General features: G+C 42.6%; 1 protein-coding gene across 9 annotated transcripts in view; it reads right to left on the reverse strand.

Annotated features, from left to right (window-relative positions):
* The window catches only part of Borcs7 (BLOC-1 related complex subunit 7), a 27,170-nt gene extending 11,924 nt beyond the window's left edge, over positions 1-15,246 (reverse strand). For 3 of the 9 annotated variants that reach the window (XM_078018263.1, XM_013362086.4, XM_078018011.1), the window contains exons 1-3: positions 15,100-15,245; positions 6,352-6,485; positions 5,536-5,760 (exon numbers count right to left, since the gene is read on the reverse strand). In XM_078018263.1, the coding sequence (XP_077874389.1) occupies positions 5,536-5,760; positions 6,352-6,375 (249 nt within the window). In that variant the 5' untranslated portion in view covers positions 6,376-6,485; positions 15,100-15,245. Of the gene's footprint in view, positions 1-5,535; positions 5,761-6,351; positions 6,486-15,099 lie in introns of those variants that run through there. The other 6 variants (XM_078018043.1, XM_078017949.1, XM_078018217.1 and 3 more) reach the window with 4 other exon arrangements.
* Positions 15,247-15,454: the final 208 nt, after the last annotated feature.

Raw genomic sequence — 15,454 nt, forward strand, 5'->3', positions numbered from 1 at the left:
CTTTGGATTGTGCAGGGGGGAGTGAGGGGAGAAGGGTGGTGTTGTGGGGATGGGAAAGGTGGTTGAATGAGACAGACATTATTACTCTATATACGTGTATGATTACACTATTGGTGTGACTCAATACCATGTACAGCCAGAGGAATGAGAAGTTATCCTCCATTTGTGTACAGTGTATCAAAATGCATTCTACTATCATGTATAGCTAATTAGAACAAAATTTTTTAAAGTGTTGCTACCAAAACAAAACAACTACAACAACAACAAAAAAAAAAACTTTAGGTATGAGTGGGCCTGAGCCACTTCATCACAGGCAGATATGCACTTTCCCTTCTGTTCCCTGACAGTTGGAAATAGACTGCCGATATTTTTACTTCTGGGTCCAGATAAGAAACAGATGCATTACATGTCAAAAAAAAAAAAAAAAGCCACAATATTTGCACATAATCTATACACATTTTCCTGTACCTTTAAATCATCTCCAACTTATTTATAATACACAATACAATGTAAATGCTATGCAATCAGTTACACTGTATTGTTTAGGGAATAATGACAAGGGGAAAAAGTCTGCACATGTTCAGCACAGGCACAAACATCACAGACATAACTACATTTTCAATCTGCAATTGATTGAATCTGTGGATATAGAACGTGTAGATATAGAGAGCCAACAATATGTATTTACTCCCTCCCAGTTTTTACTTAAAATATAACATACTATATGTATTCTTCCACACCCTGCTGTTTTCATGTCATAATACAACCCTCACATTGATCTGCAGCAACGTATATTGAATCTCCTTCATTCTTTTACAACTACAAGTACCACACTATATAGATATATCAGATTATTCAACCAGTCTTTGGGGTTGTTTCTAGTCTTTTTTTTTTTTTTTGGTATCGGGAATTGAACTCAGAGCCACATCCCCAGCCCTATTTTGTACTTTATTTAGAGACAGAGTTTCACTGAGTTGCTTAACACCTTGCCATTGCTGAGGCTGGCTTTGAACTCAGCCTCCTACACCCAGCTGTTTCCAGTCTTTTGCTATTGAAAGAAGTGTTACAGGGCTGGGGATGTGGCTCAAGTGGTAGCGCGCTCGCCTGGCATGCTTGCAGCCCGGGTTCGATCCTCAGCACCACATACAAACAAAAATGTTGTGTCCACCGAAAACTAAAAAATAAATATTAAAATTATCTCTCTCTCTCCCTCCTCTCTCTTTAGAAAAAAAGAAAGAAGTGTTACAAAGAACTCTTATGTATCTGCATTTTTGTTAGCTTACCTTTAGGACAGACTCATAGAATCATGGTTATTATATGTAGTTTTGCTACAATATTACCAAATCCCCTCCACCAGGGTTGTGACACTTTGCATTCCCACCAATAATGTATGAAAGTGTGTGTTCCACTCCTATGGCCACTATTTTTTATTTTTTTCTTCTTTCTTTTTAATATTTATTTTTTTAGTTCTCGGTGGACATAACATCTTTGTTTGTATGTGGTGCTGAGGATCAAACCTGGGCCGCACGCATGCCAGGCAAGCAGGCTACCGCTTGAGCCACATTCCCAGCCCCTTTTTTATTTTTTTCAACACTACGGATTGAACCCAGGATCTTGCCCGAGCTAGGCATGTACTATACCATTGAGTGATGCTGCCATATCCCTACAGTCACCTTTTCTTGGAGGTGAGGGGATTGAACCCAGGACCTTATGCATTCAAGGCAAGCACTGTACCAACTGAGCTATATCCCCAACCCCTCTACAGCCACTTTAAAGTAACACAATTCAAACACCTATAGATGGGGGATAGTGAGTGACAAACTAATTACATAAAGAAAGGATATGAATAAAATATGTTATTCATTCACTTATTCATTCAACAAATATTTTTTGAGTACTTAGAATATACCAGTTCTCTGAATAAGAGTAATAAGGGGCTCACAATTTTGGAGGGGCTACAGAGTCATAGGCACTAAAATATCTTGAGGGAAGTGTTGACAGGGAAGCAGTGGGTACTTAAGGAGCATGTGGGAGCGGGGATGTCCAGCTTATTAGGAGGGTAGCTATTCAGGGAGGGCTTCCTAAAGAAGCAACTTCTAAGCTAAGATGTAAAGGTTAGGATTTAGACTCATTTTACATGTAATTTTTCAGAAAAATAGCATTATTAGATTTACTATTTTAGAAGTGTGGTAAGCAGAATGGACTCGGGGCAGGAGGATACAGACAGACAGAATGGTTAAGAGGACATGACAGGACTTCAGACAAGCAATAAACACAGAATGTGAAAAAGGAGGATTTGAGAAACATTTAGAAGATAAATGTGATGGAACTTGCAACTGCCTGGAATGCAGGGGCTGTCGCAATGCAGGGCCAAGGCCTTATCCTTGATGACCAGATGTACTCACTAGCACTCTGCATCATTTTCTTACATAAACCAACAACACATCTATCATCTAAGACTTCCAGCTTTGCCTTCTTTAAAATGGAACATCTTGAATATACCTGCAAAACAATCTGAGCACGGAAACTCAATAAGTTTGTTTTAGCTACTCATCTGCAACAAGTATTTCTGATTCATCTTAGTTTTTTTTTTTTTAAACATTTATTTATTAGTTATTGGTGGACACAACATCTTTGTTTGTATGTGGTGCTGGAGGATCGAACCCAGGCCGCACGCATGCCAGGCGAGCGCGCTACCGCTTGAGCCACAGCCCCAGCCCTTAGTTTTTTTTAATAATTATTTTTTTTTAGCTTTAAGTGGATACAATATCTTTATTTTTTATTTTTATATGGTGCTAAGGATTGAACCCAGTGCCTTATGCATGCCAGGCGAGCGCTCTACTACTTGAGCCATATCCCTAGCCCCATCTTCATCTTAGTTTTCATAGCAATAGCAGCTCTATTTTTTTCATTCATCTTTCCATATGATTACATTCAATTATGTAGCTGCAATAACAAGTATAAGGGACCCACACAGTTCAGGAAAAACACAACGGATCCTCACTGAGCATGTGACTCAGCTGGATAGGACAGGTGTGTGAGAATAGCGTATTAGTGACAAGCACTCCTGTGCTGTGGGCCTAAGTGGGCACCTGTCGCCTCACTTTCTGCTCCTGGCACACTGGACTCCCTGCATTCCTTATACTCACCCTCACCTCAAGGCCTCTGCATTTGACATTTTGCTCCAGATATCCACATGGCTTGCTCCCACACTTCATTCCGTTGTCTGCTCAAATGTCACCTCCCCAGAGGCCCTTTCCTGACCACCCTGCTGAAGGCGAAGCCTTTCATCATTCTCTATTCTCAGATTTAGTCTTTTTCATAGCATCTACCACCTCTTGATTTTTTGTGTGTTTCATTTATTGTCTGTCTCTTTTAAGTAAAGGAATTTGGTTTTGTTTATCCCTTGCACCTAGAACAGCTCCTGGCATATAGCAGGAACTCTTTGTTAATAAATATTTGTTAAATGAATGCTGTGGAATGAGTGTTTTACAAGTGCAAATTGTCAATTAAACAAATAGCTATGTGGAGACTGCTGAAACAATCTCTATGGATTAGAAGGGACTGAAAATCAGAAAGACACTCCAATAACCTCATAGGCTAATAAAGAAAATGGTAAAAGTACAGAAAAGGCAACATGGTATAAATGTCATGTAAGAGATTCAGTACAGGGCTGGGGCTATAGCTCAGTAGGAAGCATTAAGTTCGATCTTCAGCACCACATAAAAATAAAGAAAAGAAAATAAAGGTATTGTGTCCATCTACAACTAAAAATATTTTTTAAAAAAAGAAAGAGAGACAGATTCAGTACAAAGTTCAGAGAATTGAGAGATGATGTATTAATCCTATCTCAGAAAGCCAGCTATATTTTAGTTTAGTTCAATCCACACATTTAATTTATGAACACAAATCTAAATATCCCTCAGCAGAAGCCCATGTGAAAAATACATAAGGGGAAGAATGCAAAGATGAGGGCAGTCAATGATGGCACAGTAACTTTTTGATCACTTAACTGAGCTAATAACATGAAAGGCAGTATTCAAGAGTATGAGCCTAGGACCAGGTTTGAATCCTAGCTGGTATGACCCAAAACAATTTAAAATCCTCTCTGTATCTTCTATGTAAGAAAAGTACCTTCTTTTTCAATAATTATATTTTTATAATCAATATAACATCTTAATGATTTAAGTTAAATAAAACATAGCAGTGTCCAGCACACAGAAAATGCTCAATAAATGTAAATTTATTATGATTTTTCAATAATACCTTTGGTTAACTATGAACATTACCAATTTTTAAGTTTTATACATATTTTTATTTTTGTCATGCTGGGGATCAAACCCAGGGCCTCATACATGCTGGGCAAGTACTCTACCACTAAGCCACATCCCTAGTCCTATACATATTTGTACCATGTTTCTCCCCAAAAAACAATTCAAGACGATTTATACCAAATTATATGTAATTGTATGTATACACACACATATACACACACACAATTTTCCTTTTTAAAAAAGAAAAGGAATCTAAAAGACATGAAAAACAGAAGGAATTAAACATGCAAGCACCTTCTCATATAGTTGTTTTGTTGATTGGTTGGTTGTGTGAAGCCATTCTCAGTAAAGCTAAGGGCATAATATTCGGACTGGAGATGTAGCTCTCAGTAGTAGAGTGCTTGCCTAGCATGCCTGAGGCCTTGGAGTTCATCGCTCACACACACACACTCACACACACACACACACACACACACACACCATTTTAAAGAAGGCAAAACTGGAAATATTACCTATGTTAAATGTGTGATTGTTTTATCCAATAAAATGATGAACAAAATATGAACAAAAAAGAAAACAAAACAGAATGATGGGCATATGTTTTCACTTCTCTTGAATAAGTATCTATGAGTGGAGACGCTGGGTCACTGGACCCGTTTCATCATCCTTTCACCAATCCATGGGGACATATATTTTCATTTCTCCTGGGTGAATATCTAGCTCCATAGATAGGTCTGCTTGAAGGAGAGGCAGTGTATATAAATAAAGCTTTTTGGTGAGAGAAGCCATCAAATAATTCCACTCATGGAACCAGGCAGAAGACGGAGAGAGAAAACGGGGCAAAGGAGAAAGCTATTCTAAAACCAAACCAAACCCAGAAAACCAAGAATGTGATCAAAGAGACAAATCAGGAAGGAATAAATCCCTTGGCGATGCACAAAAGTGTCGAAGAAATCTGGGATGCTGATACAGAAATTCCGGGGCCGAATGGGCCCGATCTTCACTAGAGACAACCCCATGTACAATTAAGGACTATTTTAAAAGCGCAGATTCTCATCACCCTTTTCTTCGCTTTAAGCCGCTAGACCTACCCAGAGACTACACACCCCAGAATGCAACACGCGCCCTCCAAGGACCAGCCCCACCCCGGGCGACCAGATCACAGCCTACACGCCCCAGGATGCAACGCGTCGACCGAACCCAACTACGAAAGACTGCCCGTTCCGGAGTGCTGGGCCGGCAGCTTCCACTCCCAGCTCACCTCGGAGCTGCGGGACCCCTTGAGCACTTGCTTGGTGAGCGCGATCACGTCGGTACCACAGGTGTTCACTTTCTCAGTGAGAAGTCCCTTCACTGACTGACCAAATCGTGCTTGCGAATCCGGGGTTCCAGTCGCCATCCTAGCGAATGTCTTCGCCAATGATGGCGAGCCGCCGGGGCCAAAAGAGGCAAGCGTAGGGGAAAGAGGAGGCGTTTCCCCTCCACCCTATTGCGGGAAAAGGAAGAGACGCATGCGCCTAGCAGATGTTACTAACTAAACACATTTAAAATACTCAAATTTGACAGCGTAAGGAAAACAAGGCCCAAGCAAACATCTCTTTTGGACATGGAGGATAACTTTAGTAAAATTGATGGTTTAGACTCAGAAGGCCTGAATTACAATCTCAGTTCTACCATTTAGCAGTTGCAAATGGCTCAACTGCTGCGGCTTATACTCTTCGTTTGTAAAACAGAAATAATAACGTTGAAGTTTCCGAAGAATTATGAAAATGAATTGATCATTTTCAGTTCAGCTTTTTATTTGTTTTGTTATTGTTGTTGTTTTTAGTATTGGGGATTGAACTTTGGCCACTCTACCACTTAGCTACATCCCCCGCCCTTTTTATTTTGAAACAGAGTCTCACTTAGTTACCCCTGCTGGCTTTGAACTTGCAGTCCTCCTGCCTCAGGCTTCCCAGTTTCTGGGATTACAGGTGTGTGCCACCACCCCCATTTTAGCCACTTGACTTATATAACCATGAATTGGTTTATGTTTTTAAATTTTATATAAATAAAACAATACAGTATACATTCTTACCTGTGTGGCTTCTTCATACTTCATACAGTATTATGCTGGTGAGATCCATCCATGTTCATGCATGTAGTTGTAGTTCATTCATTCTCATCACTGTATATATTCTGCTGTAGATGGTTTTTGACAATTTATCCATTCTATAATTGATAAATATGAGGGTTGTTTTCTAGTTTTGGATTATTACAAATAGTGCTGCTATGAACACTTTTTTTCCCCCAGTACTAGGGATCAAACTTAGGGCTTCCCATATGCTAGGCAAATGCTCTACCACTGAGCTGCATCCCCAGCCTGAACCTGCCTTTTGGTGAACATATACACACATTCTGTTGTATACACTCAGAATGGAGTTGCCAAGTCAAAGGTTCAGCTCTAGAAGAAAATGAACTTTGTTTCAGACAAAGAAGGAAAAAGAGGCATGTAAGCGTAGTGAAATTAATACAAGTTTTCAGTCTAAATTTTGCTATAAAGCTACACAGAATATTTTACATTGATCATTGTATTAGTGAGCTTTCCATCACTGTAACAAAATACCTTATCTAATCAACTTGTAAAGAGAAAAGGTTTACTTTGGCTCATAGTTTCAGAGGTTTCAGTCTGTGACCAGTTGACTTCATTGCTTTTGAGCCTGTGGAGCAGCAGTACATCATGGCAAGGAAGTATAGACAGACAGCACATAACAGAGCAAAGCTACCCACATCATAGGCGGGATGTGAAAGAGAAAGGAAGGAATTGGGATCTTATTATCTCCTTTTAGGGCATGCCTCCAGTGAGCAGAAGATCTCCCATTAGGCCCAACCTGTTTCAGGTTGTACCACCTCCCAGTAGTGCCACAGGCACTACTTTTAGTATTACTTTTAACACATGGGCCTCTGGAGGATGTTCCAGTTTATACTATAGCAACCGTATGATCCAACATTGAGAACAAAACCAAACCACAACAACCAGTCTCTGAATAAATCCAAAAGGAGAGTCTTCAGAAAGATGAATAAACTCCTGACAAGTGAAGAAAAGATAGAAAATGCAAATTTTTAAGAAATATATAATTTTCAAAACTGACTCAAGGACTGGGGATGTAGCTCAAGCGGTGGCGCGCTCGCCTGGCATGCGTGCGGCCCAGGTTCGATCCTCAGCACCACATACAGACAAAGATGTTGTGTCCACCGAAAACTGGAGGATGACTATTGAAAATTCTCTCACTCTCCCTCTCTTTCTTTCACTTTCTCTTTAAAAAAAAAAAAAAACTGACTCAAGTAGAGTCAGAAGAGTTGAGAAGATCAATACCCATTGAAGAAACTGGATGTTTTCATTTGATTTGTATCCCCACAAAAGGTACTAGGACTGATTGTTCTCATGGCCATCCTTCCTTACAGTCTCAAAGAATGAATAATTCTCATGATATTTAATCTTTTTTTGGTGGTGGGAGCAGGTTCAGAAGATCAAGAACAGGGATGTTTAACCACTGAGCAACATCCCCACCCTTTTTATTTTTTATTTTGAGACAGGGTCTATAAGGTCCTTGCTTAGCATCTGGACAGCCATCTTAAGTGACAGCCGCCATTTTAAGGAAAAAATTTCGCTTCCTGACCAAGATCCTTTCTGAGAAAGGCTCACCATACCAACCCAAGATCCTTTCTGAGAAAGGCTCCCTCATACCAACCCAACCCTTAACTGCCTGCATTAGGACCTCCTCTGCTCTGATTCCTGAGCCTTCCCTATAAAAGTCCCAGAACCTCTCCTATACAGAGATGGCTATTTGTCAGCTCTGACAAATAAACTCTCATGTATATATCTGCCTGGTCTCTGTCTTTCATTTCTCACTTCCCCGTCTCTCATTCCTCGCTTTCCCTTCATTTTGGTGCTGAAACCCGGGATCAGGTTCCCCGGAGTGTCTGCTCCCCTCTTCAAGGGTCACTGAGCATCACAGGGCCCTGATCTGCATTCCTTCATGGGACTAGGCCCTCCATTTTGCTGAATGCCCTCTCTGTACCCACCACCAGACATTTCAGGTAAGACCCCTGTCTCTGGTCAACCTAAATGAACTATGTGTCCCAGGAAGTGACCATTGATTGTGCAGCACTCCAAGGGTTACCATGTGGTCACGGGCAGCCCCAGCCACAGCTTTCACAGCTACAGCTGATCCCTACTGTAAACTGGGTCTATAGGTGGTCTTTTATTTGGGTCCTACGTTTTGAGAAAAAAAAAACAAAACACTGAGGATGATTGATGGTTGTTCCTGGTGAGCTGACCTCTTGGCCTCTGGTTAATCTCTATGGGTGTTTGCCCCTTCTACAGGCTTCTGCCTCTACTACATAGTCCCAGCCAGGCACCCAAGGGCCTCTACAGGCTCCTGCCCCAACATTTACCCAGTGATGACTCCCTGAGAATAACCGTCCTTTTGACTAGGTGATACTAGAGACTGGGGGACACCCTACCTCTAAACTCACCTCCTATGTCTCACCCCACCTCTAAATTCACCTCATCTATTCCCTCCCATAGTCCCCTAGGCTGCCTCCTGACTAACCTATGTCTCTCTTTCTCACCTGGACCTAAACCCCCCAAAAAGACTTATCTGCTCATGCAATCAGATCTGGCCTCAATATCCTTTGGATAACAACTTCAAATGACTGCTTAATGGCACTCTAGATTCCAATATTATCAGGAATCTTTTCAACTATTGTGAGCACTTGGGAAAATGGAAAGAGATATCATACGTTCAGACCTTCTCTCCATTCTAAGTCCCCTCTCTGCAGCTCTTGCTCTCCCACACAAGTCCTCTCAGCTCTCACCTCCGCTATGCCTGATTCCAAAGGGACAGAAGATCCTACCCGAGACTCCTTCTCCTTCAACCCAGAAGATGAGCCCTGTCCATACCACAATTCTCTTTCTAGTGAAGCCTCTGCAGCAACTGTCCCCTCGGCCCCTCTGCCCTTCTCTTCTGCCACACACTCACGGTCTGCCACTGCCTAACCTGCATCTCTGTGCCCTCTATGCCTGTGGCTGGGGTAGATGGTGTAATCCAGGTTCATGTGCCTTTCTCCTTGTCAGAAAAGCAGCTTAGGTCCTATACTTCAAGTCTCACCACATATAACAAAGAGTTTCAGTTTCTGAATCAATCAAATAATTTGACCTTCCACGATGTCCATATGATCTTATCTAACACCCTCCTGCCTGAGGAGCACAGGTGAGTTTGGGAGCACAGCTAGAAATTATGCTGATGAGGTATATCAGACTTCCCCTGCCCATCTGATTGGCATTGAAGCAGTCTCTGATTGGGACCCCAATTAGGATTACAATTCGCCTAGAGGAGTAACTAGTAGAAACCAATTCATCCCATAAGGCTATCAGTTATGAAAGGCTCCAGGAACTCTTCCAAGATAAGAATGAAAACCCTTCAACATTTTTAGACCCCCTGACCAAGGCTTTATTACAATATACTAATCTGGACCCTGAAACTCCAGATGGGAGACAACTACTAATGACCTACTTTTTCTCCTAGAGTTTCCTCAATATTAAGGCCAAACTAAGATGCCTCAAGAGGGAGCTCCTAACTCCCCAAGCTGAGGTTCTGGAAGTGGCCTTTAAGGTGTATAATGAGAGAGATGCTCACTCAAGCTGTTTGTCTGGCCTTAGCATCTGCCCCTGGTTCCACTGGCCTGTGAAAGGGTCCCTCAGGACCACCCATACCCTGTTTTAAATGTCGTCAGATGGGTCACTGGGCTTGTACATGTCTTAAGCCTCACAAGCATCAGGGCCTTTATCCTAAATGCCATCAGAAGGGACACTGGGTCATTGACTGTCCCCAAGCCTATAGTGGCACCTGGCCATCCAGCCTTTCTGGTTCCCCTTTCCACTCTTAGGACTGGCTGCAGAGGATTGACAAAGCCCAGGTCCCCATCACCGACCACTACCATCTCTCCACAAGAACCCAGGGTAACTCTGTGTATTTCAGCTAGGCCTGTCTCCTTCCCCCCCAAGACACCAGGGCTACATATTCAGTCCTCAAGGAGTTCTGGGGCCTAGTACTCATTCTATGACCTCTATTGTTAGGGTAGATGATAAACCTTACCAACCCTTACAGACACCTAGCCTTGTTTGTGCTTTTGGCTGTCTGATTTTTACTCACTCCTTTTTGGTCATTGCACAGTGCCCTGTTCTGCTTATGGGAAGGGACATCCTCACAAAGCTGGGGGCTACACTTTCCTTCTCTCCTCATATACACTTCCATCCAGACTCACTTGCCACTCCCCTGATCCTCACCTTTACCTTAGGACCATCCCCTATTCCTTCTGCCAATGCCTTCCCATTACCCCTTCCAAGGTGGACCCTACTGTCTGGGATTTTTCAAGTCCTATCTCCTCACACCACGAGCTCATTCATATCTGTCTCAAAAACCCCCTCCATTTTCTGGCCCAATCACAATACCCACGCTCCCAACAAAAACTCCTAGGCTCCAGCCTATCATTCAAGATATCTTGTGAATGGGATTCCTTAGACCTACTCATTCCCCTTATAACACCAAGGCAATAAAAAAGCCTTGATCCAAGACCTCTGTTACATCAACTCTGCGGTCGTCCCAATTCATCCCATGGTAACCAATCCTTATACCCTTCTCTCCACCATTCCTTCGGGACCTTTTACTTTTCAGTACTAGACCTGAAAGATGCCTTCTTCTCTATTCCCCTCCATTCTCTCTCAAGACATTTTCGCCTATACATGGACAGACCCTGCGTCTTGAAATTCCACTCAGCTGATGTGGACAGTTCTCCCCCAAGGGTTCCAAGACAGCCCTCATGTCTTTGGACAGGCCTTGGCTAAGGACCTAGTATCCGTACATCTCACTCAGTCTATGGTGCTACAATGTGTTGATGACCGCCTTCTTTTCAGTCCCTCCTTTGAGGTCAGTCATCAGGACACCTGTAAACTTCTTAACTTCCTTTCTGCCTGCGACTACAGGGTTTTTCCATCCAAGGAACAGCTTTCCTTGGCAATGGTAACATACCTAGGCCTCCTCCTCTCCCCTACACACATAGCCATTACAGTTGATAGAAAGGGCCTTATCACTAATATACCAAACCATCTACTAAGGAAGAAATTCTCTCCTTTCTAGGTATGGCGGGATTCCTCAGAGCTTGGGTTCTAACTCTGTATATTGGCTAAGCATCTATATGATGCAGTCCGGGGCCCACTCTCTGAACCCCTATTGCACTCTGTTACAGAGCCCTTCACCAGGCTCCAGCAGGCCCTCTTCCAGGCCTCTGCCCTCCATCTCCCTGATCTCAAACACCCTCTTCATCTTTACATGGCTGAAAAGCAGGGATTTGCTCTAGGGGTCCTTGGACACATGCTGGGGCCAACCTTTGCCCCTGTGGCTTATCTTGACTCTACTGTTCGAGGATGGGCCCCTTGCCTATGAATGTTGGCCCCAGCCTCTCTACTTTTTAACGAGTCAAAGAAGCTCACCTTTGAGGCCCGATCATCCTGGCTCCCCATCACCTAAAGGAACTCCTCACCTACAAGGGCTTACGTTCCTTACCCCCCTCACCCCCCCTTGCCTTTTATCTCTACAAGTTTCCCTGGTGGAAGATCCCAGTCTTACTTTCCACATATGCTCACCATTAAACCCTGCTACTCTCCTCCCCGCTCCTCAGGACTCTTCCACCTCTTCTCCTCTTAGCCATCCATGCATTGAAACTCTGGAGGAGTTTCTTCCACATCCCTCCCACATACAGGAAGGCCCCTTGCTCCAGGCAACATACACACAGTTCACAGATGGCTTCTTCCTTCAGGAAGGAGTTTGTAGGGCAGGGTGTGCTATAGTCTCTAACCTTGGTTGTGTAAACAGTTCCCCTCCCCCATAATACATCCAATTAGCAAGGCTGAACTTGTTGCCGTCATCAGAGCCTTCACTTTGGCAAAGGGAGCCTCCCTCAATTACATTTAGAGTGGACTAAACTCCTTCCCTTAGCTCGTCTTAAGTTATGGGCCCTCCCAAAGAAGCTACTCAGCATCTCCCCTTTTGAGCTTCTATATGGACGGCCCATCTCCCTGCTCAGCTCACCACTCTCTGATTCTCCACTACCCCTTGCTCCTCATCTTTTCTGGCCCCTTCTTGCATACATTAGGAAACTTCTTTGGTAATACAACAATGCTGTTTGGCAAAGCCTAGTTCTGCCTCGTCCCCTTCTCCCACTCTGTCTCCTGGCGACCTGGTACTTTTTACCACCCCCCAACAGGCCCCCTCCTCCTCTCAATTCTCTGCAAAATGGACTGGACCCTATCGGGTCATTCTCACCACTCCCTCAGCAACCCACCTCGAGGGCATCCCATATTGAGTTCATAACTCCCATTAAAAACAGTCCTCTCCATTATTTTATGCAGTGAGACCCACAGGCCCTCTCAAGTTGTGTTTCTCCAAGCTCGGAACCCCCAATCTTCCTTCTGTCTCTGAGTACCACGAGGACACTGCAGAACCACAAGTACCACCCTTCCCTTTTTCATTTTTGCCCTCCTCCCTCATTCTGCTCTCACCTCCCAGGGTACCATTACCAGGAATTACCATTCCAGTTTCTAGGAGACTTACAGCAACTTGCTCAAGTCATACTAACCATACAATCCCAGCTTAATTCTTTAGCTGCTGTGGTTCTGCAGAATCCAAGAGGCCTTGACCTTCCTACAGCTGAAAAAGGCAGACTTTATCTGTATCTACAGGAGGAATGTTATTTTTATGTCAGTCATCCTGGTATAGTAAAGGACAAGATAAAACAGGACCTCGAACATCGTTGGCAGCAACAGCTCTCCTCTGCTGAAGGAATACCAATCCCTCACCAAAATTGGGCCACTGAGGACAGCAATCCATCACCACTCAACCTCCATCATAGTCCCAATGATTCCAACACTGTCCCTTCCCAGTAGGAAGCAGTTATTGAAGATTGACCTACATCCCTGTTCCCTAAGGGGCCAAATAAAAACAAAAAATCAAGGAATATAAGGTCCTTGCTTAGCATCTGTGCAACCATCTAGGTGACAGCCTTGCTTTCTCACCCAAGGGTCTTTCTGAGAAAGGGTCACCACTCCCTCATACCAACCCAACCCTTAACTGCCCATATGAGGACCTCCTCTGCTCTGATTCCTGAGCCTGCCCTATAAAAATCCCAGACCCCAAGCCTGTTTTGCCTCTCTCTCCTATAGAGAGATGGCCCTTATTTGTCAGCTCTGACAAATAAACTCTCATGTGTATCTCTGCCTGGTCTCTGTCTTTCATTTCTCACTTACCCGTCTCTCGTTCCTCGCTTTCCCTTCAGGATCTTTCTAAGTTGCTTAGGGCCTTGCTAAATTGCTGAGTCTGGCTTTGAACTTTTGATCCTCCGGCTTTAGCCTCCTGAGTCACTAGGATTACAGACATGCACCACCACACCTGGCTTTTCAATATATTTTCTCTATATTGGACATAGAAAAAGATTGAATGTTTCTCAGATAAATGTATAAACTAGCAAAATCATATTACCAAAGCCTGGCAATGCACAAATAAGAAAACTACAATCCAATTTTTCATATGAACAGAGATACAAAAGAAATGAAAGCCTAAGTAAATCACAAGAGAATTCAATTGTGTTAAATGAAGACATTGAAAAAATTTAATATTGTTCTAGGAATGGTTGAATACCAAGAAATATATTAATGAAATGCAACTCAGAAATATTTGTTACAAATCTTTAAAATATGCATACATAGCCTTTGACCAATAACTCCCCTTTTAGGATTCTATCCTACAAGAAAATATTAATGGTTATGCATACAGATTTCACTCCAAGTTGCTTCCTTAATGTTGTTTATGTAAACAACAAAGACAAAATTAGAAACAACCTAAATGTTCAGTACAATACAGGATAAGTTAAATTAGGTAGGCATATACTTGGTATATACACAATAGAATTCAATCATTAAAAATAATATAGTAGGGGCTGGGGATGTGGCTCAAGCGGTAGCGCGCTCGCCTAGCATGCGTGCGGCCCGGGTTCGATCCTCAGCAGCACCACATACCAACAAAGATGTTGTGTCCGCCGAGAACTAAGAAAAAATAAATAAATGTTAAAATTCTCTCTCTCTCTCTCTCTCTCTGTCCCCCTCTCTCTCACTCACTCTTTAAAAATAAAAAATTAAAAAAAATAATATAGTAGCTGGGTGGGGTGACATAGGCCTGTAATCCCAGTGGCTTTGGAAGTAGGGGCAGGAGAATCACAAGTTCAAAGCCAGCCTCAGAGGCTGGGGTTGTGGCTCAGCAGTAGAGCACTCACCTAGCATGTGGGAGGCACTGGGTTCCATCCTCAGCATCACATAAAAACAAATAAATAAAATAAAAGTATTGTGTCTAACTACAACTAAAAAAATAAAATTAAAAAAAAAAAAGGAAAAGAAAAAGCCAGCCTCAGCAACTGTGAGGCACTAAGCAACTCAGTGAGACCCTGTCTCTAAAAAAATACAAAATAGGTCTGGGGATGTGGCTCAGTGGTTGAGTGAGTTCAATCCCCAATACCAAAAAATAAAAAATAAATAATAAAATATAATAGAAGGTTGGAGATGTTGCTCAGGGATAGAGAACTTGACTAATATGCATGAAGCCCTGGGTTCAATCCCCAGCATGAAAAAACAAAAACAAACAAACAAACAAAAAAAAAACCCAGAAAATTAGTAAATTTTTAAAAATACACACATAATAAAAGCATTTTTTTCAAAAGAAGTTAAGTAACTCACCCAAGATCATATAGCTAAAAAGTGACCAAGCTAGAACTTGAACCCAAACTTGTCTGGCTCTTGGAGTGGTGCTCTCAATGCCTGTGCATCGACACCTCTGGAAAGAGCAGTTACCAAGGAATTAGGACATGTGGGACTTTGCCACCACTTTACGTGTCTTTAATCTGACCTCACTTTTCTCTAGTATTAAATGATAGACTGGATGAGGTGTCTCTGACAGGCCCAGTGAGTTGTAATTCTGCTGACATTGTTATCTCTCTGATGATTCTGATTTTGATTTTACAACATGGAAAGTCCTAAGCCTTGATTGCTAATTCAGATACCATTTGCCTCTGGTGCACTCTGGGGTTATCCA

The sequence above is a fragment of the Ictidomys tridecemlineatus genome, chromosome 1 (assembly GCF_052094955.1).
Source record: "Ictidomys tridecemlineatus isolate mIctTri1 chromosome 1, mIctTri1.hap1, whole genome shotgun sequence".
NCBI lineage: Eukaryota > Metazoa > Chordata > Mammalia > Rodentia > Sciuridae > Ictidomys > Ictidomys tridecemlineatus.